The following is a 24,085-nucleotide window of genomic DNA, read 5'->3' on the forward strand; positions in this document are numbered from 1 at the left end:
CCGGAGCCCTCCCGAGGGGAGGCGGGGAAGCCGCCGCCGGGCCGGGCCGGGCTGCGCGGTTCCGCCGCGGGTCTCCGGGCCCCCGGCCCCGGGAGATGATCCCGCCGCTCGGGGCAGGGCCAAAGCGGCTCCCTGACACACTTGCTACAGGATTAAATCCCCGGCACTGAGGTGGGGGATGGGAGAAAGAAAGGCTCACAGAATCGCCTGGATTCCTGAATAATTTAAATTCTTTTCATTTGATTCAACATCGGTCTGTTCGGCATCCAAGTTTGGAAAAATTTTAGAAAGACAAGAGAATTCTGTTTGCAAACATAATATGAAGTGTAACGCCCGCCACAGATACTCATGAGCACCCAGGAGGTACTGAGCACTCCTGGACATTCGAGGCCCTTGCCAGGAGCTCCCACATCTTTGTTTCATTAACACGGAGCCCTCCTTTATTTCCTGCTAAAGTCACCGACATCCGGACCGCTGTATTTATTGTCTAGCACGGCTTCTCCCACAGATCTTCATTAAGGCTGAATGGCACTCCACACAACATGTTCTATCATAGTGTCGATGAATTGCTGCGCCCAGAACACACTAAATGAATCCCCAGGCCAAAAAGTATTCCTGAGATGAAGCCGGTGTGCAGTCCCCGCGGAGCGCTTTGCCAGCGGGGGGTTCGCAGGCGCTGGTGGCCTTCGGGACATCCTGGTACCTCGCAGCAGCTCCATGACAGACCTTGGCTGGGAGGGTTTGGGGTTACCCAGAGGGACTGTAGTAAATGGAAAGGCTTAGGGGGGGAGGGGGTTATTATTTTTTTTTTCTTTTTGGTGCCTTCAAATTAAACAGCCAGTTTCATTTAGATGGGAAGCTATTGTCAGTTTCCTGGTGTCCCATTTTGATCCTTCCTCAGCTTGGGTTGAACGAAATGTCTTGAAAGCTATTCCAAAAAAGATGCTTGTACAGGCTTCCAGATGCTAAGATTTAGATCATTTGAACGTCAGCGCAGCCTTCTGGTAACAAAAAACATCCAAATGGATTTCATTTGTGTGTTAACATCCGTCAGATGGGAGAGTAGCACAGTTTAGAGCTAAAGTCTGTTTTCATGGTTTTAGCAACTGGGTCCACATGAACATCTCGTCTGGCAAGTCAATAGGCTGAAGCTACACTGAACAGACTGAGTCCAAATATCTGAAATGACTCGGAATGGCTGTGCTAACAAATACTGACTTAACGTATGAGGCTATTACTGCTGTTTATACAGCTTCGCGTGGGCATGGAGATAGATGGAGAGGGGGGGTCATTGCGGGGAGAGACAGCTCCGGACGGACGGAGCGGGCTGTGCGCCCCGCAGCATCGGGCGGGACCCGGCTCCACGCCGAGGTACCGCCCGTGGCTCCGCGCTCCGTGCGCAGCCACCGAGCAGCAGCGCCTGTCCCTGACCGGGCACCGGCCCCGCAGCGCGCCGGTCCTGTCCCGGCGGTCCGTGCCGGGTGGGGAATCTGTAACTCACGGGCCGCTGCTGCAGCAATGAAATAAAGCATAACATTAGGTAGGCGCGACGCAGCAGGTGGCTTATTATGAGCCTTGCATATTCCTCTGCCTCCTGCTCCCATATCAGAGCGCTGGTAATTGGGGAAAAAAATATTTTAGGCGATTTAGAGAGTAAGAGGAGGAAGGCGGCAGAGTCCGCGGCTGGGGCGTCCAGCGGGCCGAAGCCGGAGCCGGGATTGGGTTTCTCCCTCAAAGTCACAGCGATAACAACCGTAGTGATTATGATACTAATAACTCGTATTGTTGTACCTTGGCGCAGATGGCGGCTGCTTTCTCAGGGAGGTTAAGAAGACAGCAAGTCCCATGAAGGCCGCTCTCTCCCTGAGCAATCAGCGCTTCCCGGCACGCACGAACAGACGGATTCAGCCACCCCTGCCCCGGAGCTGCTCCCGCTTTTGCTCGGGATGCTTTAAACTTCCTGGTCGCCAGCGGATTTAACGAAACCTTATTTTAAAAGCTCTCGCCATCCGAACCATGGGAGCAAGACGGGTTTGCAATGGCCCCGGAACCGGCACAGCAAGCCCTGCGTGGTGAGAGCTCATGGTGTCTGCTCTAAATCCACTCCTCCTGCAGAGACATACCCGGCTTTTAGGTTCCCCACCAGAAGTACCCACACAAACACACACGCCCCCGACCCACACGTCCCTGGCTGGTTTCTCCAGGTGAGCCGCTGCTGCTGCTTGGGATGTGCCCTTTGCTGCCCGGCGCGGTGCCCCGGTGCCCAGGCTCCCCAGCGCTGCCCGCGGGAGGGCGGCACGGGAACTCCCCCCGCCGGCCGGGACGGAGCCGGGGCGGGGAGAGATGCTCCCGGTGCCACCGCGCTGTTCCCCGGCTGCTGCCGAGCTGAGAAACCGGGACCCGCCGCTCTGCCCAGAGTACACGGCCGGACCCCCACCCGCCGGTGCGCACCCCGGCGGGGAGCCGAGCCCGCTCTGCCTCCTCCGCTCGCCGCCGGGGCTCCGCTGACAAACTCCAACGAAGATCATTAGCATCCCTTGCTTGCTTTTTTTTTTTTTTTTTTTTTTTTTTTCTTTTTTCTTTTTTTTTTTTTTCAGCTAGATTACCAAACTGGCCACGTAGACCTGAGGGTCACATGGCCCATGGGAGAAGGACAGAAACTGTCGCAGGAGTTAAGGGGAACGGGCAAACAAAGCCAAAGCGAGAAGTCATCTCGTGTGGCTGCTGCAGAAACAGCTCCCCGGCCACAGGGTCCTCGCAGTGAGCTCCTTCCTGCCAGAGCCGCTCGGCCGGGGCCGGCGGGAGGAGCGGCCGCTGCCCCTCCGCAGCCCGGCCGGGAGCGGCTCCTGCCTCCCCGACGGCTCCCCGCTTCCCCCTGGGAGGGAGTACGAGAAATGACTCCCGACCCTATATTCTTCTATTGTTTTGAGCCGGTGGATCAATTGTCATCAGTACTGTCACCTAAGAAGCAATGATTCCGATTCATCTTGGCATCAGATTTTATTCTAATGGGTTAAATTGGGTTCACTTTTACAATTATCCCAGGTTTGACTGCGTAGTATTGCATGACAACTCACAGTTTCATCGGGTTTGGCAATGCGAGGTTGCTCCATGAATCCATATATCATATCACATCAGATCAGGCTGAAGTTTGCTGTTTAGCGACTCCATTTGAGAGGCTTTTTATGAAAGTGGGAAGGGTTGATGCAGTCCATGGCTGGTTCAGTGCGATTTGAAAAAAAAAAAATGTGGAGAGATGGCAACAACCCGGGGTTTGCTGCTCAGCTGTGAATAAGCACAGAACGAAAAAAACGACGTGATGGGGAAACGCTCAGCTCGCTACAATATTTTTAACAACCTCTCAGTCCTCGTCTTTTTTTAATTTCCTAATATGTTCTTTGCTTTATTAGTTTTATTTACAACCAGCTCCCCATTAACACCTCACCTGATTACTGAGGAGCTGAGACAGCTAATCAAGAAAATCCAGCAAACCAGCTAAAATCGAGAGATGGGATTTAATTTTTTTTCTGCTTTCATTCAGTCTACTTTATTTATTTATTTTGTTTTCGGAAATATTTCGAAACAAACAGAAAATAAGAGCCAGGTATCAGTGTATACTGGCAAAAGGTCAGAGGTTAGAAATTCACGTCAGTTCTGTATCAGAGGCTATGCAGAGGGCGGGAAGAGAGAGGGAGAGAAGGGAGGAAAAAAAAATCTTTCCACCAAGCAGCTTGTTTATTTTAATTAACATAGGGATCCTCTGCTAGGAGCAAGGAACAACCTCCATCTACTGGCTAGATCATTGCGTCTCTTCTCCATTCAAAACCCATCCCTCATCACTCATTAAGGAGGGTACAATTTTGGAAGAAGCTTCTAAGGTCTCAAGGTAAGCTCCTGCGTGAGTGTTTGCTAGCAATGCAGCAATTTGGACCTCACGGATGTAATTTGCAGGGTATTTCTTTGGCGTCGTGGTGTTGTTTGTTTGTTCGGGTTTTTTTTTAACAACACAGGACGGTACTTTCCCCAGGTGTATTCGCAGATAACATTTCGTGCATCTATGTTTTAATCTAGAAAAATAACTCAGCTTAAGAAGGCTGAGCCTATCAGGTGAATTTTATTTTTAAATGTACCTTCTTTTGTGCTTCTATTTTTTTTTTCTTTTTAATGGAATGTCTCCTTTCACCTGTCTGTAATCCAGTCTGTAAGGGAGTCCTTTTCAAAAGCAGCAAAATATGATAATTTCCAATGGCTTAATTACAAGCGCAGTGCAAATACGATTACATTTAATACCAGACAACGATGGAGCTGACAGTGCTGAGGTCCTGGGCGGTGAACAGTTTAATGTTAGACAATAATCTGCCTCTCCTGCTTTCTTCTGTCTGTGTGATCACTTGTTTGTGGTCAGTCACAGCGCTTGGCTATGGAGATATGTGTTTGGGATTACTATGCAAAGCACCTAGTTGTTTCTTATTTAAATGTCATCTCCCTAAGCAGATGAATACGTGTCTTAATTGACATGTTTTCAGATTACCGGGAGGTACAAGCACATTGGAGGTTTGGGGAGCTCTAATCCGATGCCGGTTACAGTTAAAGACACCCTGTGCTTGTGCTCCTCGCACCGCCAGCCCCGCGCAGCCTGGCACGGGAGGACAGGGGCTGCTGCCCGAGTCTGGATGCGATACACCGGCTTTAACATGTCCCTAACACAGCCATCCGAAAGTTGCTTTACGGTACACTCGAGGGGCTCCGGGGAGGAGAAAGATGGTGATGATAAAATACGTTGTATCTGTCTCTGAAGTAGAATTTTAAATAATGTCGGGCTTTAAAAAGAAAAAAAATTAAAATTGAGATAAAATAAACCGCAAACTATTTGAATACTGAAAACTATATTAGCTATATTTGGTGCCGCCAACAAGAGATGTAATTCTATTCATATTTCCCTTCTTTGTGTCTACATTGGTTGCAGCGCCTGCGGACTTTACAAAGAGATGAGACTGATCATTAATAGCACTGTACTCAACCACAAGCTCATAGAGCAGAAAATAGCGTTAGGATTTAAAAATAGACATGGCTTTAACCAACGGACTCGCAGGCAACTGGATCGTAATCCTGTTGCTGTTATTACTACGCGCTTTAAATTTCTGGAAATGATTAAACTGGAAGCGTCTTGAAGAGTTCAGGTGCTGATGCAGAGGGTGTGAAGCTCTGGTGCCCTGCGGGGCGGGAGGCGGCTGGCCCGGGCAGTGCCCTGCGCCTGCAGCCGGACACGCCACGGCCTCAAATGCGGCAGGCGAAATCCAAACCATTTCTCCTCAAAGAACACCTCCTCCTCCCCACCCCCACCCCCCGCCTGAACACCCTCCCCTTTCTCCTAATTATTGTTGGTCAATTATTAATTTGCATATAGACCTTGTCCTAAATCCTCCGAACTAAACACGAGATCGTTCACGCTGTGATAGGCTTTAGCCCGTAGCCCGTGGCCAGGGAGAAGGCGGGCTCGGTGGCAGAGCGGATGGCAGTGACCGCACGCTGAAATCTTCCCGGGGCACACGCTAATTGCCAAGGTGGAAGGGGCTCCGGGCAGAGCTCGCGGAGCTGCGGGCAGGGGCTGCAGCCGGGCCAGCCGGATGTCCGCGGGAGCTCTCCAGCCCCGCGTGGGCAGGAAAACGCTGTACCTGTGGAAATCTCCACAGCAATGTATCCCTCATCCTTCTCCTCAGCCCCCCATTAGCTGGGGGAGGTCGGGTAGAGCCTTAGAGAAAGGAAAAGACTGAGAGCGCCTGTCACGTTACTAAAATATTCTGAATACTGCACATCAGATATTCTTCCCCAAATGCAAAAGGAGATAAAAGCTTCCTGCGATGAGAGGCAAAGTGTTAATGCTGATGGATTCATGAGGGACAGGCTCGTAGATTTGGATTTTAGGTTCCCTGTCGTGTTCTTTGTGAGCTTTTCTCTCCCCCGCCCCCCAAGCAAACCAGCAAAACTGTACGGAATCCCTCTTGCTATAATGGCAACCTCTCGCTACCAGCCTGCCTTAGAGCAGCGGAGCTCCAGTTCACAGAGAGGAATGAGATCTCAGGAACATTGAAATAGATTTACCTTGATCTCCTACAGGCCTTTTGGAAACGGAGAAGTCACGTTTGATGCTAGCAACAAACTTTTAGTGTCCCTTTAGGTAAGAAGTGGTCTGCCAGTATTAGGATGTTAATCAGAAAACGCCTTGGAAACCCCTGGCCTCCTTTACTGGAGCAGCAGCAGCAGTAGCTAGTAGCGTATCCTTAACCGTACCTGATGGAGCAGAAAGAAAGGACCCTCTAATTAATTAAGTGTGTCTAACCGGAGGAGGCTCAGTCATTTCTGAGTTTTGTTATGAGTCTGCCCAATTACTCCTAACGGCGCCGTCGAGCTAAGGTAGAGACGGGAATTTAGCATGCAATATTTTCCGTGTCTCTGTCTTGGACCGATGCTTTGACGCCGCACCTACAGAGCTTTTCCGTGAAGCCGAAGCAGCAAACGAGAGATAAGCGGGCGGAGAGGGCAGCGGCGAACCCGAGGCAGGGCACAACCTGCTCGGGGGGCACAGCATCCCCACTTTAGCTCCCGAGGGAAACGGGCCCAGCGGCAGGGTCTCCCCCCAGACCCCTCCTCTCCCCGTTGCCGGCGGGCACGATGAGTTTGGCGGTGCTCAGGCCGGCAGGGACACGGGCACAGTGGGACGGCGGTGCTTCCCAGAGGGGTCTGTGGGGCCGGCCCGGGCGGGCGGGGGTCGGCGAGGGCCCTGCCTAGCACACGCCTGGGTGTCTTTGGCAACCCGAGTGTCACAGGAAATGCAGACCCTTTCCAGCAGAGCACATGCAACACAAAACAGGGGCAGGGTGGGTTACCCCGACAACATAACCGGAGGGGAATACAGAAAAATTTCCTTCGAAGAGGAAAACACCCAGAACAAACCCTGAACATGCCTGTAGAGTGCAAAGACTCTATTGCAAGGATTTTAGAAATAAATTCGTCTCTAAGGAAGAGTTTTTGACCTCCACCGACAGCCACCGCTGCGATTCCCCGAGCCAGGCGGGAGCATCGGCTGTACCTGCCGGGCGCAGGGGAGCGGAGCGATCCCTCCTGCACAGGGCTCGCCCCCGCCCGCAGCGCCGCCGCCCATCCCATCCCATCCCATCCCATCCCATCCCATCCCATCCCATCCCATCCCATCCCATCCCATCCCATCCCATCCCATCCCATCCCATCCCATCCCATCCCATCCCATCCCATCCCATCCCATCCCATCCCATCCCATCCCATCCCATCCCATCCCTTCCCTTCCCTCCTCCCGGGCCGAGCCGCTCCACAAAGCCGCCGGCCCCGCAGCAGGGCCGCTCCGGGCCCCGCAGACCCGGGGTGCCAGCCGCGCTCCCGCTCCCCGGCGGGGCTGGGGCGAGAGGGAAGCACCTCCCGACCTTTGCCCGTCTTCCCGGGCAGCCGGGGCGCCACGGAGCGGCCACGGGAGCAAGGGGGTGGAGTAGGATTGGGGATCCCGAGCGAGCAGCTCCCGCATCCCGGATTGAATCACCTTGTTTATTTTTCCTGATGTCTTATTGTGCTAATTGACTTGTTTTCTCCAAGGAAAGCCTATCTTTTCCTCCGCCTTCCCCACACACAGATAGATTTTTTTTTTCCCTTCAAGTCCGGGAGTGCTCTGCAGAAGACTACGGCTTCTGGAGAGATCTGCCCTTCTTAAGGGAGATTCCCTCAGCCCTTTTGGAGTCTCATTGGTTTTATAGCTATTACTCTCTTATTAAAACACACACATATATACAACACATTGATTTCCATCCAAAAGGGCTAATTACATTACTTACAGTAAATAGCAGCCCTGCTGTCCAGGGTCTAGTGTGCCAACAGAGAAAAAAAATCCCGGCTTATTTCACTTGATTGACTTCATCTTTGTGTGAAATTGTGTTTTATGAGCTGTATTCTGGCACTCGGAGGAATGTAACAACATTCAATCTGCAAATAACATTAATTTTAGCTACTTAGGGGGAAAGAGAGGGGAGGAAACTTGCTGCCTGAATCTTGGGTTACATGGAAGAGGTGACTCGAGGAGCCCCTGAGGATGTCTCTGGGATGCTTTGGAAAGGAAATGGGGGCTGGGGTACTTCTTTCACTAGTCGCGCTAGGGTTTGGTGTGGAGTGTCCCCCAGGGAGCAGGGAGCGCAGGACTGCCGCCAGGAAGATCCTTCAGTAGGGATCGAGGTGTCAGGAAACAGCCAGCAGCTGTTTCAGAGAAAGGCAAGGAAGAGTGGTGTGAAAAGTAAGTAGGAAAACGGGGAAAGGAGGGGAGGGAGAGCAGACAGAGAGATTAGCCTGGAAGGAATGCACCGCCCGGTCCCCGGCACACAGTGATCACTCGCAGTCCGCGGCCGGAGAGCGGGCGAGGGGAGAGAGTCCCGGCGGGGCGTCCCCGCGGAGGGACCGCGTCCTGCTGCGCTACGGGCGGGGGCTCCGCGGGGCAGCGGGGCGGGCAGCGCCCCGGGAAGCGCTGGAACTGCCCGGGCCGCCCCTGCCTCCGCGGCTCCCTCTCGCCCCATCACCCCGCCGCTCCGGCCCGCCTGGGCTGCCCGGCACCGGCGCTCCTCTCCCCTCTCCCGTTCCGCGGCGGGGCCAGGAGCGGCGGGGCCAGCCCGAGCGGAGGTTCCCGCGGCGCGGCCCGGGGGCAGCGGGGCCCCCCGGGGGGAGAGCGGCCACCCTGCCCCTCGCCAGGCGCCGCCGCCGCCAACTCCCGGGACTCCGCGTTTGGGGGAGGTAATAAATCCCACCCCACCCACAGCCCCGACCGTAATGTTTGTCACTGCTTGCCCATCACTAGGGGTTGAGAGGAGTATGACAGGTCTTTGTTGTCTGAATAAAAATCAGTGGCAGCTCAAGGGAGAGAACTCCTCCTACTAAATTATCAAAAATGGGCTGGCTTTAGTCTCTTAACAAATTGGACAGAGCTCCGGAAAGCAGCAGTCCCAAATCCAACCTACAGGCACTGGGAACTTAAAAGCAACCAGGGACTGCTGAAAATAGCACTTCTTTTTGCTTTCTTTGTATTCAAAACTATATCCTTTCCCGACCGATTCTACTGCCCCAGGTCCAAGTCTCTCTAGTCAGAAGCCCTAGCTCTCCAGAACAGTAACAGATCCTTTAGCTCGCTTTTATTATTTTATTTTTAAAACTAATTATTATTACATTTTCTCCCCCTTGTTTGTTTTCTGCACATCTTCAGGAAGCCCTCAGTGCTTGCGCAAAGAGAAGCTCCTATTGCAACCTCCCTCCCTGCGCTGTGCGCCTCGGTGTAAACATTTTGGATGATCTAAAGACTCTGGGGTCTGTATATGGAAATAGTGGGGTGCAGAGCAGAAGAAAATACTTGTCCTTTCCGTCCCCCAGCCATGCTTTTCCACGGGATCTCCGGAGGCCACATCCAAGGAATCATGGAGGAGATGGAGAGGCGATCCAAGACCGAGTCCCGCCTGGCCAAAGGGGGACAGATGAACGGCCGAGATACGGTAAGAAAGGCGCTGGCGCTCTTTGCAAGGGAATCCCTGCAAGCATGGACCCCCATCGGGACAGACCCTGACTTTGGGGAAGAGAAAGACGCTGCTTCCCTCTGTCCCTTCCCTGTCACCCCTTGCTTGTGGAACCCCTTCCGAGGCTCCCTGTAAACCCGCCCGTAATGCTGGGTGCTGTGCTGGCCGGGCTCGGTTATACATTTGTTTAATCCATGTCACTGCGTGCGCTCTCCGGAGTAGAAGGGAAACGGCTCTAAATCGTAGCAGGGACGGGGGTTCAGCCCTTGCGGCGGAGCAGCCTTTTGCTCCTGCTCGGCTGCCCGCGGCCGCTCTGCCCCTGCGAGCAGGGCTCCAGCTGGAGCTCCCGAGGTGTGCTTTATTTTCACTCTACCCTTCTGGCACCTCCTAAATTAAACCTCAAACCGCGACTGCTTACTTTTCGTAACTGTCTCTGCTCTGAAGTGCGTGATTGATACAGAGGCACCGCTTTCTCTGAGTGTTATGCCGGCCGACTACTTTACTTAGAAAGTAACATCTCTTTCCTTAGTCAAAAGGACAGAAGTCTTCAGATAAGTACTAAGGGATGGCGGAGAAACGGAGTGTCACGCTGGGCTTTGTGCAAAGCGAGATCTCCCTTTCTCCAACTTGTAGGGCTTCCGCCGACAGCGCACAAGGCTCTGCACACAAAGTAACGGCCTGGAAAACTGCTTTAAGGCTTTGGCCCATAGGGTCCTTTACCCCCTGTCTTAAATAAACTCATGCTTTGTTACATGAGGATTTGCAATGTAAATTTAACTCACCTTTCACTTGCTAAAAAGGAAAGGGGACGAAGAACATAACTCCAAATTGAAAAATGAATGTGTAGTTGCCACTTTAAAACAGTTGCGACTTTAGAACAAGATGTTTGGGATTTTTTCCCCCCCTGTTATTTATCAGCAAAAGCTGTCCCAAGTTTCACGGCCGAGCTTTTGTCTCCGCCGTCCCTCGGTCTCCCTTTGTCCCGAGCGGCACTCCTCGTGGGGAGCAGATCAATGGGAACTCACTCGCAGAAGTTTACTGACAAAAAGATGCCGGTTTGAGCTGAAACCAGCCCGTGCCAGCTTTCTGTCCACGTCCCTGGCCGGGCTGGTGAGCGTTCATACTCGCTGCTCTTTACACCATCCACCTGTCTCCTTTTACTCCTGTTTTAAAAGGCCTTTCTTTAGAGATGTGGTGGTAGCTCGTTTAAATATGGGTGAAAATTTGCCATAGAATGACTGCAAGTCTGAACCCTCTGTCATAAACTTCAGGAACAACAAACCGGTATTTTTCTACTTTAAAATGTTGTTCCTGTGAAGTGGTTTAAGATTAAAACACTAAAAAAAAACGGAGAAGCCTCAGACTTTTAAGTTCAGAACCTCAGAAAAGAATGGGCTCTGTTTTTCTTACTGCGGCCTAATCCGCTGCTTTCACGTATTGAAATGACAAGAGAGCGTCAGGAGAGGTTTACTGTGAATCACGGTAAACACTTCACTAGCGGGAATGGTCCCGGTTCCCCCTTAAACTTCCCGCCGGGAGCCGGGAGCTTGGTCTCAGAGAGCCGCGCCTTTGTACGAGCCCCGGGCCCTGCGCAGGACCCGTCCCCAGCCCGGCCTGCCTGCCTGTCTTTCTCTCCCTGTCTCATCCCTTGTGGTGTGGTTGTTTTGCAGAACATGCCCCCCATGAGCCCCGAGAAGCCTGCTTTGTGTGCTGGTTGTGGAGGGAAGATCTCAGACAGATATTACCTGCTGGCTGTTGACAAACAATGGCACCTCAGGTGTCTTAAGTGCTGTGAATGTAAACTGGCTTTGGAGTCAGAACTCACCTGCTTTGCCAAGGACGGCAGTATTTACTGCAAGGAGGATTACTACAGGTACAGCAATCAGCCCTCATGGGTTCAAAACACATCCCCTCAAAAGGCACTGTGAACCGAAACGCTCTTTTCTCCACACGGGCTTTCAAAGGTAGCTTTTCGCAGTCAGCGATTCCTTAATCCTTAGTCCCCTCAGAAAAGTCTCGCACTTTTCAAAACTGAACGGGCCGTCAGGGGACGCGCTGACTGAGCATGTGTGGCGTGCACAAACAGGCGAAGGCTCTCCCGCTGCTCGGCGGCTCCCCTCCGTAAAGACCCGACCGAAACTCCCCTTTGCCCGCAGCTTGCCGGTTTTCCCGAGGGCCGGAGCCCGCCGCCCCGCCCAGCCCCGCGGCCGGGCCCGGGGAGCGGGCCCCGCTGGTCCGTGTGTTACCGCTGTCCCGCGGCTCCGCTCGTTTGACAGGAGCGACACGAGAGCGGGGAGCGATTCCCCCGCTCCGGCCCGATGCTCACGGGCAGAGCCTTCGCAAAGTTCTGGGAGAATAGGGCAACTCGGCGGGGAGGGCGAGGCGCTCCCCCTGGGAGCGCAGGGCCGGCTCCCTGAGGTTGTCCCAGGCGGGCCAGGGGCCACAGCCTGTGTCACACAGCCGGTGTCACACAGCCGTGTCACACAGCCGTGTCACACAGCCGGTGTCCTGGGCAATCCTGGGGCCGGGGGGCGCGACCCTGTCGGGGACAGGCTCCCTCACGTGGCCGGGAGAGATGGCGGGAGACACTGGGGCAAGCTCTGCCTTTGCCCTTCTAGCTGATGCCCACTCTTCTGTTTCCCTCAGAAGGTTCTCCGTGCAGAGATGTGCCCGCTGCCACCTTGGGATCTCAGCCTCTGAAATGGTCATGAGAGCCAGAGAATCGGTTTATCATCTGAGCTGCTTTACCTGCACCACCTGCAACAAGACTCTGACCACGGGCGATCACTTTGGCATGAAGGACAACCTGGTTTACTGCAGGGCCCACTTCGAGTCCCTTTTGCAAGGAGAATACCCCCCTCAGCTGAGCTACACCGAGCTGGCCGCCAAGAGCGGAGGACTGGCCCTGCCTTACTTCAACGGCACCGGCACGGTCCAGAAGGGGAGGCCCAGGAAACGAAAGAGCCCTGCCTTGGGAGTGGACATCGTCAGCTACAACTCAGGTGGGAAACACACGCCGAGCCTGCCTCCCGCTCCCCCGAACAGAGCGTTCTCGGGCTTCCGCTCAGCCAGGCAGTGCGTGAGTAACTCAGCCAGGCCAAATCTTGCTTAACCATTGGAAAATCAAACAAACAGCCCTCTGAGGGTTGGAGCGTTTGCAGGAAAGCTAACAGCAGCCCTCCTCAAAGGCTGTCTTTGCCTATTAATGTCAAACACCCAAACTTAGCCACTTCCCAGGGTAAAGACAAAAAAAAAAAAAAAAAAAACAAACCAAAAACCCACCACCCTCCAAAAAACCCAACCCAAAACCCACATAGCTCTTTCTCTATTGGAATCTCAGAGATACAGTTATCATTATTTATATTTGATTAGCTAAGAGCATTTCACCACTTAAACCTCTAATTAGGAGTAACCAAATGAATTAGAAAAAATAGAATAAAAGTTATAGTATATGGTTCCTACAATACCAATGTAGTTTGCATATAACTCGATTTATATATTGAATTTATAGTGATTAATTATTCAGGCTGAATAATTCTGTTTTACTGACACATAAATGATCAAACTGTACAGGAGGTCAACAAATAAATGTTGTTTCCTTAACTAAACCCTAACAAATGTAATTAAGAAGAATGGCTTCTGTTCTCTCAACGGTAGGAAAGGAACAAGTGTTGCCCTGTACTAAATATCCTCAATAACTCCAGTCACTTGAGTACCCAAACCGTGTATAAACAGTGCTAGTGGCCAGAGGTGAAGGAGTTTCAGGTATGACCAAGCAGTTGAGGCAGAGTTTCATTAGAGGAAAGATGAAAGCAGTAAGGGTAAATACGAATTAGCAAATTCTCGACTCCAAAATCGCTTTAGCGAAAGTTAAGCTTCCCGTGGACGGTAACAGAGGAAAGCAAGCTGTGTGAAGCAGGAGAGGTGCAAGGTGCGCTCCCCGTGAGGCGCGGAGCCGCGCCGGCGGGGCAGGGAGCGGGGGCTCCGGCCCCGGGGCTGCGGAGCGCGGGCAGCACCGGCGAGCGGGACAGGCTCAGGGCCTCCCTTCCGACAATCGCGGGGCGGTAACAGCGCTCCGCTCTCGGCCCGCAGCTCTCTCCCCGGCACCAAGTTCAACCCGCTGCCACTGAGATCCATAAGGAATCTTCCGCCGCCCCCCTGCCCTCCCCACCCCTCCCCCGGCACCTCCTCTGGGGCCGCTCGTGAAACGGGCTTTAGCTGGGAACCAGGGAGCTGTGCAAGGCGATTTCATCTCCTCTGATGCGTAGACCTTGGAGCCAGGGTAATCACTGCGCTAATTGTTCCTTGTTAATTGAAGATGACATTGGAATCCCTGGCTACGGAGCGGCTTCCAATCAATCCTGAAAGCTGCTAAAGAAAAGGGAACCTGTAGCGCAGCCAGGATTCATTCAGCCCCGGCTTCCAAGGGTGGATTTCCCGTGTGCCCGCGCTCCGCTCTGGTCTCTATCCCTGGTCCACACAGCATCACCCGATTCCCCAGATTTCTAAAGCGAAATAACTCTAGGGACAATTTAACTTTAAAATTAGAATCAGAAGTGATGGTAAAATGAAGAATAGTGGATATGATGAAGTTCTCCTTAAACTCCAGATCAGGACTCAAGAGAGACATTATTTGCAAACGCTGACATAATTTTTGTGTGCTGGTCTTAAAACTCCCCTTCTTTACAACAGTGGGCCATATAAGATGTACCACTGACTCCAAATCAGATTTAAAAGCACCACCCATTATGAAAATACAGCTCACTGCATTGAGAACTCACAGAATCCTCCGGGCAACGGAGAGAAAAAAAGAACAGACCAAAACAAATCAACAAACGCTCTGATGCTTTGGACTCAGGCTAGATGGATGAGAAATCTCTTCTGTTAGGGCCGTGATTTTATTATTTTTCATAAGCATTATTTAGCTATGTCCAGGGTTGACACATAGTCTCGAGAAAGTTTGCAGCCAAACCGTGCATCCGGTGCAAACCTCTCCAGCCCATTGACCCACTGCGCTCCAGACCCAGGGGGAGGAAGGCGAATCTGGAACAGCTACGAAATGCGTTGCAGTAAATGAAATCGCTTCTTGAGAGAGAGAAAAAAAGTCTCTAACTAATTGGCAGCCACTTCCCTGCACAAATTTTTCGTTCTCTGCCCTGTGACTCAGTAGCTGCTCTCGCACGTAATCATTTGCAAAGGACGAGCAGTCCGCAGAAATTAAATGTCGGATGCTGGGCTGCCGCCTTCCGAGGGAGCAGCGGGCCCCGCAGCCCCGGGCAGGCGGTGTCCGGGCAGTGTCGCGGAGCCCTGGCTGGGACAGCCCGGCCGGGGGCAGCCCTGCCCCGCACACGGCCCCTGCTCACCGGGCCGGCAGCACGGCAGCTCCTCCGCCGGCTCTCTCGGCACCCCGGGGCTGGGTACCGTGAGCCGGGTACCTTCCCAAACAGCCCCGGCCGCCGTGTCCATACCATGTGCCAAACCATCACGGAAAACGACCTCGAGCTTTAAAAACGAAACTCTGATGGAAACAACAGTTTTATCCAGCTGAGCATGAGCATGTGTGTATTCACAGCCATCCAGCAGGCCCCAGCTTAGATTTGTGTGCACTTTATGTTACAAGGGTGCTGAGCCCTGGTCCAGAGTGGAAAATCAGACTCTGCTGCAGAATCTGCAACAGCTTTTCTATTCTGTATTTAGTCCCCTAGTTTAATTTCTTTTTCACAGCTCCTTGGTTGTAAAGTGGAAACACAACAATAAATAAGTCAAAATGTTATGAGGTAGAAGTCACTCATACTTGCAAGCTGTCTGAAATTAATGTGAAAAATGGATTAAACTATTCAAAAGTACTTAAAACATTCAAGGCTTTCTCTATAGTACATCTTATATCATATAATGAATATGTATTTTGAGGGACACTGTGTTGACCTTAAGCTTAGAGGATACAGAAATGAGACAGTGAAGATTTCCTTAGGAAAATATTTTACACATCTGTTCCTCAAGGAGCTGTTTACTTTATTTCATTGTGTGTGTGTGTGTGTGTGTGTGTGTGTGTGTGTGTGTGTGTCTGTGAAAAACTATGAAGAGTTCACTTGAGAATTCTTGGCAATAAGAAGCGAACTATTCCATCTCTTTTGAAAACAAAAATTAAACAACCCTCCAATCCTGCTGCAAAGAAATGAGCAGTGTCTTTTCTGACTTTGTGCTTTCCCTTAGTTCTCCAGGAGATATTATAAGACTCTGCTCTATGATGTGGCCAAACCACACAACACTGTGTTAAACAGAGAGTGAACTCAAGCCATTGTATAAACCCAGATTGTCTGAAAATACTTGGAGCCCTCTTCTAATTTTCTCTTGAAAATAAAAATCAAAATAAAGCAAGCAGACCACTGACAAAAAGGAAAAGAAAAAGAAAGAGTACAGAAACAAAGACAGTAAGCAGGACAGAGGAACCTGAGGAAGTTTGTGTTGCTGCTGTAAGCCTGAGTGGCCCAAGGAAAGCAACATAAACAAGCAGCTTGCAACTCTGAAGTAAAACCTGAGGACTGAATTCTGATACTCTGATTTATGTCAGCTCATAAGTTACAGCCCACACAGTTTGACTGAAGGCAGTGTGATTGCTTGTGAAAACAAGTAGTAAATACAACCCAAATCTGGTCTGAAATTGTTTTTAAGGCAACTTTCAACTCCTTTTTTTCAGAAGTGTCAGCTTACTTTGTTTGAAAGTACAGATATACTGCTTACCATGACGAGGAGCAAAGCTAGCTATAATTAAATATTCACCTGATTTTCTGTCAAAGTGTTGTCTTACCAGCATCTGTTCATGTTGACTTGTCTTATAATTCAAAAGAGAAAACACCTTCAAGAAGCTTTTTATTTTCTTATGGTTTCAAGTTGCTTTGCTTCTGTTTTCAGCACTGCTGAGATCAGTGTCTTTGTATTGTGTGCTTTCCCTCTTTCTCCTCTCTTCTCAATTAGGAATGGGGATCAGCTAGGCCTTGTAAATAATCCAGTAAATATTAGAAAGCAGTTCAAAAATCAAAATGAGCAACTAATGAAACTCAGTCTAATTTACAGACATTCTGAAACATTTTAATTAGCTCTTCTTTAATTAATATTCCCTGCTATGATGACATAGCATAGTCTCCTGTGTGACTGAACTATCTTTGTAAAATGAGGTCCTAGAAATTGCTAACCCTTTTGCTTAAGCTGAAAAGCAAAGACACATTCCTTACTTTTCTTTTTGTTAATACTGTAATTTATTTCTCCAGTATGAAGCAATGATGCCACCATCCCCAAACAGCTGCAACTCTTGTGTACAATTCACACCCATAAAAGTGTAATCTGAAACAAATTTATCTTTCATAAGCACTGAATCAGGGAAAACAGAGAAACTCTTCAAGTTTTGAGCCCCTAGGTGCTTGATTGCAGAAATGTCCTAAACCAGTACTAACTAAGACCTACTGCTGATTGGGACTGGGGGAATGGATCAAGTCTTGATGCAACTGCTTACTGCTTCCTAGATCTGTTTGACAGATGAAGGGCTTCGAGCAGGTCATATAAACTCCCAGGCAGAGTCCAAAAGTGTTTATTTTATCAGCAAAATCCTCAGCTTTCTTGATGAACTGTCATAACAAACTTTCCTGCTGTACATCTCTTATTATAGGTGCTTGTGATTTGGGAGAAAAGCTCAGGAACATACAAAATGCTGGTTTGACCTTTTTTCTTCTCTCAAACTAAGAATGTTTCAATGAGTAAGATTTCAAAATCTGAATGAGATTTCAAATGACTCTTTGAGTGCCCAAAGCAAAACCATCCCCACAGAGAAAAGACTTGTTTGAAATAAATGCCAAAGGAGAGAGAACATTTGAAGTCTGTCCTCAGTAGGTACAGGCCTGGGGGACATAGGATAGGAAATGATAATATTCTCAATCTATTTTAGTCTCATTAATTATCACATCTGTACTTATCCTTGTACCATCTTAGTCCTTCCTTCCTTCCTTCCTTCCTTCCTTCCTTCCTTCCTTCCTTCCTTCCTTCCTTCCTTCCTTCCTTCCTTCCTTCCTTCCTTCCTTCCTTCCTTCCTTCCTTCCTTCCTTCCTTCCTTCCTTCCTTCCTTCCTTCCTTCCTTCCTTCCTTCCTTCCTTCTTCCTTCCTTCCTTCCTTCCTTCCTTCCTTCCTTCCTTCCTCCTTCCTTCCTTCCTTCCTTCCTTCCTTCCTTCTCCTTCCTTCCTTCCTTCCTTCCTTCCTTCCTTCCTTCCTTCCTTCCTTCCTTCTCCTCCTCCCTCCCTCCCCTCCCTCCCTCCCTCCCTCCCTCCCTCCCTCCCTCCCTCCCTCCCTCCCTCCCTCCCTCCCTCCCTCCTATTACTCAAGATGTTTGCCTTGATTCATTTATCCTACCTGATTCATGGCCACTAATTCCTTGTTCCCTGTTGTTTCTTCAACAGGTTGTAATGAGAATGAGGCAGATCACCTGGACAGAGACCAGCAGCCTTATCCCCCATCCCAGAAAACAAAGCGCATGCGTACCTCCTTCAAACACCACCAGCTCCGTACCATGAAGTCCTACTTTGCTATCAACCACAACCCAGATGCCAAGGACCTCAAGCAGCTTGCCCAGAAAACAGGCCTGACCAAGAGAGTTCTGCAGGTAAGAAGCCACATCACAGGCTTGACAGAATTTTCCCCTGCTAGTCAATAGCCTTTCCCTCATGTGTAACTATAGCAATGTAAATAGAAATGCTTTTGCTGGGTGTGTCCCTAGTGGGTGTGCAGAGGGGTATGCTATTATCTGGCAGAAGTGCCAAACATGTGCCTTGCTGCCCCAAGGCAGCCAAACACCAAACTGTGGTTTATGATTAGCTGCATCCTCACCATGAAGAAAATGTGGTCAGAGTCCACCCACCCAGCAGATATCCTGGGGTCGGTGGTCTCTCTCTGTGGTGACTGCACTAAGGATAGAGGTGGCAAATCTACTGATTTTATAGGTGAAGCCTTTGGGCTCCTCTGGAGGAGTTAATGTGGCCCCTCAGTAAACAGATCCCCAATGTGTTTGAAGCAAGCTTTGACCAGAAGCTGGCTCCCCCTCTCAATGCTTGTTAGACAACTGTTTTCCTTAAGGGAAAGGCACTTAGTCAAAAGGCACTTCCGTGTGAAGGACAGCCTAGCAGATTATGTTAAAAAACCCTATATGGTGTGTGTTAGCTCAGTGAAGTTGAAACGAGGTGTGTATTACATGCAGAATGCCAAAGAAGGGCAGCGAGTGAGGTAGAAGGAGAATCTATTAGAGACAATTCCTTGTCCATGTTACATGTCACCTCAAGCACTGCCAGTGAACCTTACAGAACAGAAAGACTAGATGACCCATATCAACAATCTGTAAGACAGGGATGGTGTAATTACCCCTCCTTCCTCTTCAGCCTTTTCAAATAATCAAGGCAAGCTTTCAGCCTTGGCAAAAATCTGCTCACTCACCCTTTGCCTCAATCTTTATGTGTCTTGACCCCAAAGCTACCCAACCCAGGAAACGCTGCGTGGCCATCAAGGGAGTTGCTTTCTTTGGCTAAGTGAGCGAGCAGATTTTTCTCGAGGCTGCTCTCTGAGGGTTGTAAGCACCTGTAGCACTGGGCCTGTTCACAGAAAGTCAGTACCACCAGTAGCAAGAAAAGCTATAGAATGACTTAGGTGATGTGCCACATAAAATCAAACATCAAAAAAATGAATTTAAAAATCAAGAACAAAGACAAAAATAAGCAAAGCAAAACAAGCATCGGTAAAGAAATCCATTGGGATTGGTTTGCAGGTTTGGTTTCAAAACGCAAGAGCCAAATTCAGAAGGAACCTTTTGCGGCAGGAGAATGGGGGTGTCGATAAAGCTGACGGCACCTCGCTCCCGGCACCGCCCTCAGCAGACAGCGGCGCACTCACTCCACCCGGCACTGCGACCACTTTAACAGACCTGACCAATCCCACTATCACTGTAGTGACATCAGTGACCTCTAACTTGGACAGCCACGAATCCGGGAGCCCCTCACAAACTACCTTAACGAACCTTTTCTAACAGTTCATTTTTTTTTAAAATTCTTACTCTTCATTATTATTATTATTATAATTATTATAATTATTATTATTATTTTCAAGCCTTTAAAAAAAAACAAAAAAAACAAACCCACAAAATATTTGGGAAAATAAACAGCTTGATGTGTAGCATCTGCAGCCACCTGGCAAATGAGTTTGAAGTAATATGTTGCTATAATATACGAACACTTATTGTTGGTAAATTGTACTCAAATTCTTTAAATTTATCAAATGACCGAAGAGAAGGTGATGAATCATTCTAATAAGTGCCTCTTAAAATTGTATGTTACTTATTTCCAGAACCTTGGAAAAAATTGATTGTTACCCCTCACAAAAAAAAGAGAAAATTCTATTTCTCCCTGATAACCCTGATAAAAACAATTTTAATTATATACAAAAGAATGCTGCTTCAGGATTGTATGTTCACTTCCAGCATTTAAACGGCCCAAACTTAATTTGATTTTCATAATGCATCCAAAAGTTTTGTATTTTTTATTTTTTAAATGTTAAAAAATAAACACAAAATGAAATAAACTAATCATGGGAACAGTCAGAGTGGAAGTACCAGTGCTCTTTCCTAACGCAGTAGTCGCAAGCTTCTCCTCCCTGAGCACTGGGGAGTCTCACTGGGATAGCCAAACGCTCCTCTGCCAGTTCTGCACCCAGCTGGGACATCCGTGGCCACCACTGAAAGCCATGCCTGGATGGAGGACTTGGGAGAGTCTAAGTGAGGGAGAATGTGTGGGTGAGGTGGCATGACCAGCCTGCTGGTCTCCAAATTCATGCCCCACATTAAGGAGGCAAGATCTGGAAAAAAGCCCCCAGAGCGAGCTCACTCCTTTAAGGATGTCATTAAAGTAACAATAGCAGAGTAACAATGCAAGTAGAGAGTCCTACTGATCTGAAATGCTGCCTAGGAAGGGGTTTTAATTTTTGTCTGTCAAGCAGCTCTGAATTTTTGGAATTAAAAAAGGTAAAAATTGCAGTTGGCTACATGGCTTCGATGCCGTACCTTCAAAGCAAACAGGAGATTGCCCAGTTACTTTAGTGAGCACAAAAATAATTTTCAAGAAGGTGCATGCATGTGTACTATTCAAATGAATTTTTGATAAATCCTACTTTTTTTTTTTTTTTCAGGGAAAATGGAAATAAGCAAAATATAATTTATTAAGATGTTTAAGGAAAAAAAATTTCAGTACAATTTATTCATTACTATTTTGAATTTTCTTTAGATGTTTCCTGAGATTGTATCAGACACTTTGTTTAACACAGGAACTTAAAATCTTTAGTTCATTAATATCTCTAACATATACAACTTTTTAAACTTTGTATAAAAGAAAAAAATATTAGCAAAAATCATACAAAACCAGGAATTGGCAGTGAATAACTTCAAAGCCGATAAACTCAGAAGCCTTGTGGATGCTGATCTGAATACATTTCTTAGTTTACAATAGTGATCCTTCTTTTTTTAGTTTTATTTAAGCTAAAAGTCTGAATGGTCTGGGCAGTGGTGAATGTTCATTTGTATCCTTTTATTGTAGTTGAACACCAATTAGATTGTGGAGAGTCTCAGAAACAAAACCGAACAAAAACCAGTCAAGATCTATGTCTTGCTTTTAGTGGATTGTTAAGAATAACTTTGCACATATACCCCACTTTTTAGACACCATCAAATCTCTTTTTGGTGGTCAAAGTGGCTATTTAATATATTTTAAAGGTGTCCTTTTTGGCTGTATAAATGTGTGGTTACATATTGACAGTTCACTGCCCACATTAAAGTGCATTATTGTAATTTTTGCTCAGGGTTTTTAGAAAATTAGCACAGAAAAGTAGCTTATTTTTAAAAAAGATGACGGAAGAGATGTTAACACTGTAATAGAAGAAAGGTGTGTTTGCCATTATATATTTAGCAAGTATGGTTATCATCTTCTACGGATATTGAATCTTGACTTTTCCTATTTCTATTACCTTATGGGCATTTACCACTAACCAGACCAAAAGACCTTGGTAAGGCTGAGATCTTTATTAATACACTTTTACAGGTAAAAATATTGATACTTATAAATTTTGTTCTTTGACAGAACAATATATGGTACTAGAGATCTACTTTATTAAGTAGACTAATTAAAACTCAGTTCTACTATGTGCCTTATGATATACCTTGGGAGTAAGTTTGTGAAAAATCAGGATATATGTGTTGTTTGTTAAATTAACTGTTTTAAGCCCTTTTGACACCTCACTAGTTTTGTACTGTTTTACCTCTTATTTCTGAAACTCTTTTTATGGTGTATCCTGTTAGAGGGGACAAACATGTCATAGAAAGCAGTTGTGCACTCTTTCAGATATAGTTGATAAATCCAATAATCTTATATATTGAGCTTCGTGTTTATAGTACAGTAAGTGGTCTAGCAAAATTGTCCATGTTTCTTTGTTTATTGATAAATGCATTGTATAGAAACTATTTCCCCTAAATATTTATGGACCAAACAATTGTGATATATCCTATTAAATTTGTGTGAATAAACCATTTTGAATCTAAGGAGTTTTATTTCCCATCAGTTTTTTTGTTGTTTGGTTTTTGGGTTTTTTTGGGGGTTGGGATTTTTTTTTTTTTTTGGTTTATTTTTTAAAATTTAAGGTCTACATGTACCTGTGTGTCGCTTTGCTTTTACGGTACCTATGAACAATTGGTATTAAACACAGAAACACGGCCTTTTAAATATTTTAAAGTACAGTTCCTTTTTAGGTTTTCAATTCCTTCATATTCAATGTATATGCTAGTGCTGGTGCAATTTAGATTTTAGCCTTTTAACCTCCTTTTTGAACATGCAAAGTAATGCCCCACTGATTTGATACTGAAACCCTGTCTTAGCCCTCTAAAAGAGCCAGAAAACTAGGAGCTAAAGTAATTGCATGACAAATATAACCTAAATAGTATGATGAAATGAATCAAGATTTAATGCTAGGTATATTGAGCACAAAATAGAATTGCAGACCCCGAAAAGCCAGGTTGCTCTGTAGTTTAATAAATTGTCACTATGATTTCTTTCAGGGAGAACAAATCATGGGGCATTACAGCCAAACATCCCGACGTTTGAAAATTCCCTAAAGTATTAAAAGAAGGGGAAAAGTTTGATCGGAAATCCACTGCAGTGAAGACAAAGACAATATTAGGTTATGATAATCATACATTTAAAAATCTATTGAGCCAAAAAATAAAAAATAAAAGACTCGATGTAATTTCCTGAATGTTAACAAAACATACGTTATTTTATGGTGTCTAATTAACAGAACCGAAGGCTTCAACAAATTGTGTGGTATCAAAAACAAATTTAGAGAACCTATGTATAAAACCAGAGCAACCTGGCAGCAATCTACCCAGCCCATATTCGAAGAAACCTTTTCTTTTTTTTTAACAAATCACATTTGTCAAGCACAACTACTTGTAAAATAAAATCTGAGTGCATTCATTCCACTTGCTTGCTAATGTGTACTAGTCATATCTGTTAAATGGATTTTTGTAAATTCAAGGAGAACTTTTCACTCATCTGAGATCATAGGAATCAAAACCCAGTAACTTTAGTACTATTGTTTCCAAATTAATTTTTTTAAAATGAGACAGCTCTGCATGCACTTTTCCATCTGTCACATATAGTGTACATTTCTGTATGATGAATTTCTCTTTGATGTTTCTTGTATAATACCTTTCATTAATAAACATTTTATTTGATGCAAACATAGTTAACTTTATGTAAACACATAGCTAATTGTTCCAACTAATTTAAAGTTTACTTTTGAAAGGAAGCAGTTCAGTGCAGTTCCAATATGCTATATATATATACATATATATCTAAAATCAAAAAGAATGAGGTAGCAATACTATTGCACAGTGTAAAATTTTTTCCTTTGGTGTTTATTTTTAAATTTTTTAACTTCCTGTATAAAACTGACTTGTCTTAAGAAGAAATTCCCATCAGCATCAACAATAAAACAATCCCCAAATTCTTCATCAATATAAGAAAACATGAGAAGTACAGTGTGTACTTTACACAGTGACTTTAGAGTAAGAGGATATAATTTGTGGGTCCCTGAGCTGTTTACATGGTCACTATGCAATGAGGAAGTTTGCTACATAAAGTTGGTCCTAAGATTCCCAGTCCAAATCACAGATGATTTTTACAAGCCAACGAGCAAGTGTAACAATAACCAATTCTTAGTAATGAGGTTTTGTAACTGTTAAGCAACTATTTGCAGAAAGATTTTTTAAAATATATTCCTATTTAGCTGTATAGCCAAAGCATATGTTAAACAAATTAACATATAAAAGACTTGCCAGAAAATCTTTCATTAAGATGACATTTTTATTATATACTAATGAACCCTATGTAAACAATGTAACTTTTATGAATGATGGACATTAAATATTTCACTTACGTGTA

At 47.1% G+C, this 24,085-nt stretch overlaps 1 protein-coding gene across 6 annotated transcripts; it reads left to right on the forward strand.

Annotated features, from left to right (window-relative positions):
- Positions 1-3,753: 3,753 nt before the first annotated feature.
- LHX9 (LIM homeobox 9) lies at positions 3,754-24,085 on the forward strand. Of its 6 annotated transcripts, none has more exons than XM_079313416.1 (6): positions 3,754-3,886; positions 9,433-9,551; positions 11,243-11,445; positions 12,219-12,574; positions 18,017-18,219; positions 22,699-24,085. In XM_079313416.1, the coding sequence occupies exons 2-6, from the start codon at positions 9,435-9,437 to the stop codon at positions 22,753-22,755; spliced, it is 936 nt and encodes a 311-aa protein (XP_079169542.1). In that variant the 5' UTR covers positions 3,754-3,886; positions 9,433-9,434; the 3' UTR covers positions 22,756-24,085. The 6 variants fall into 6 exon arrangements, with proteins under 6 accessions (XP_079169542.1, XP_079169540.1, XP_079169539.1 ...); XM_079313414.1 differs by lacking the exon at positions 22,699-24,085 and adding an exon at positions 19,372-20,357; XM_079313413.1 differs by lacking the exons at positions 3,754-3,886; positions 22,699-24,085 and adding exons at positions 9,024-9,337; positions 19,372-20,357.

Source organism: Erithacus rubecula (assembly GCF_903797595.1).
Source record: "Erithacus rubecula genome assembly, chromosome: 10".
Lineage (NCBI taxonomy): Eukaryota > Metazoa > Chordata > Aves > Passeriformes > Muscicapidae > Erithacus > Erithacus rubecula.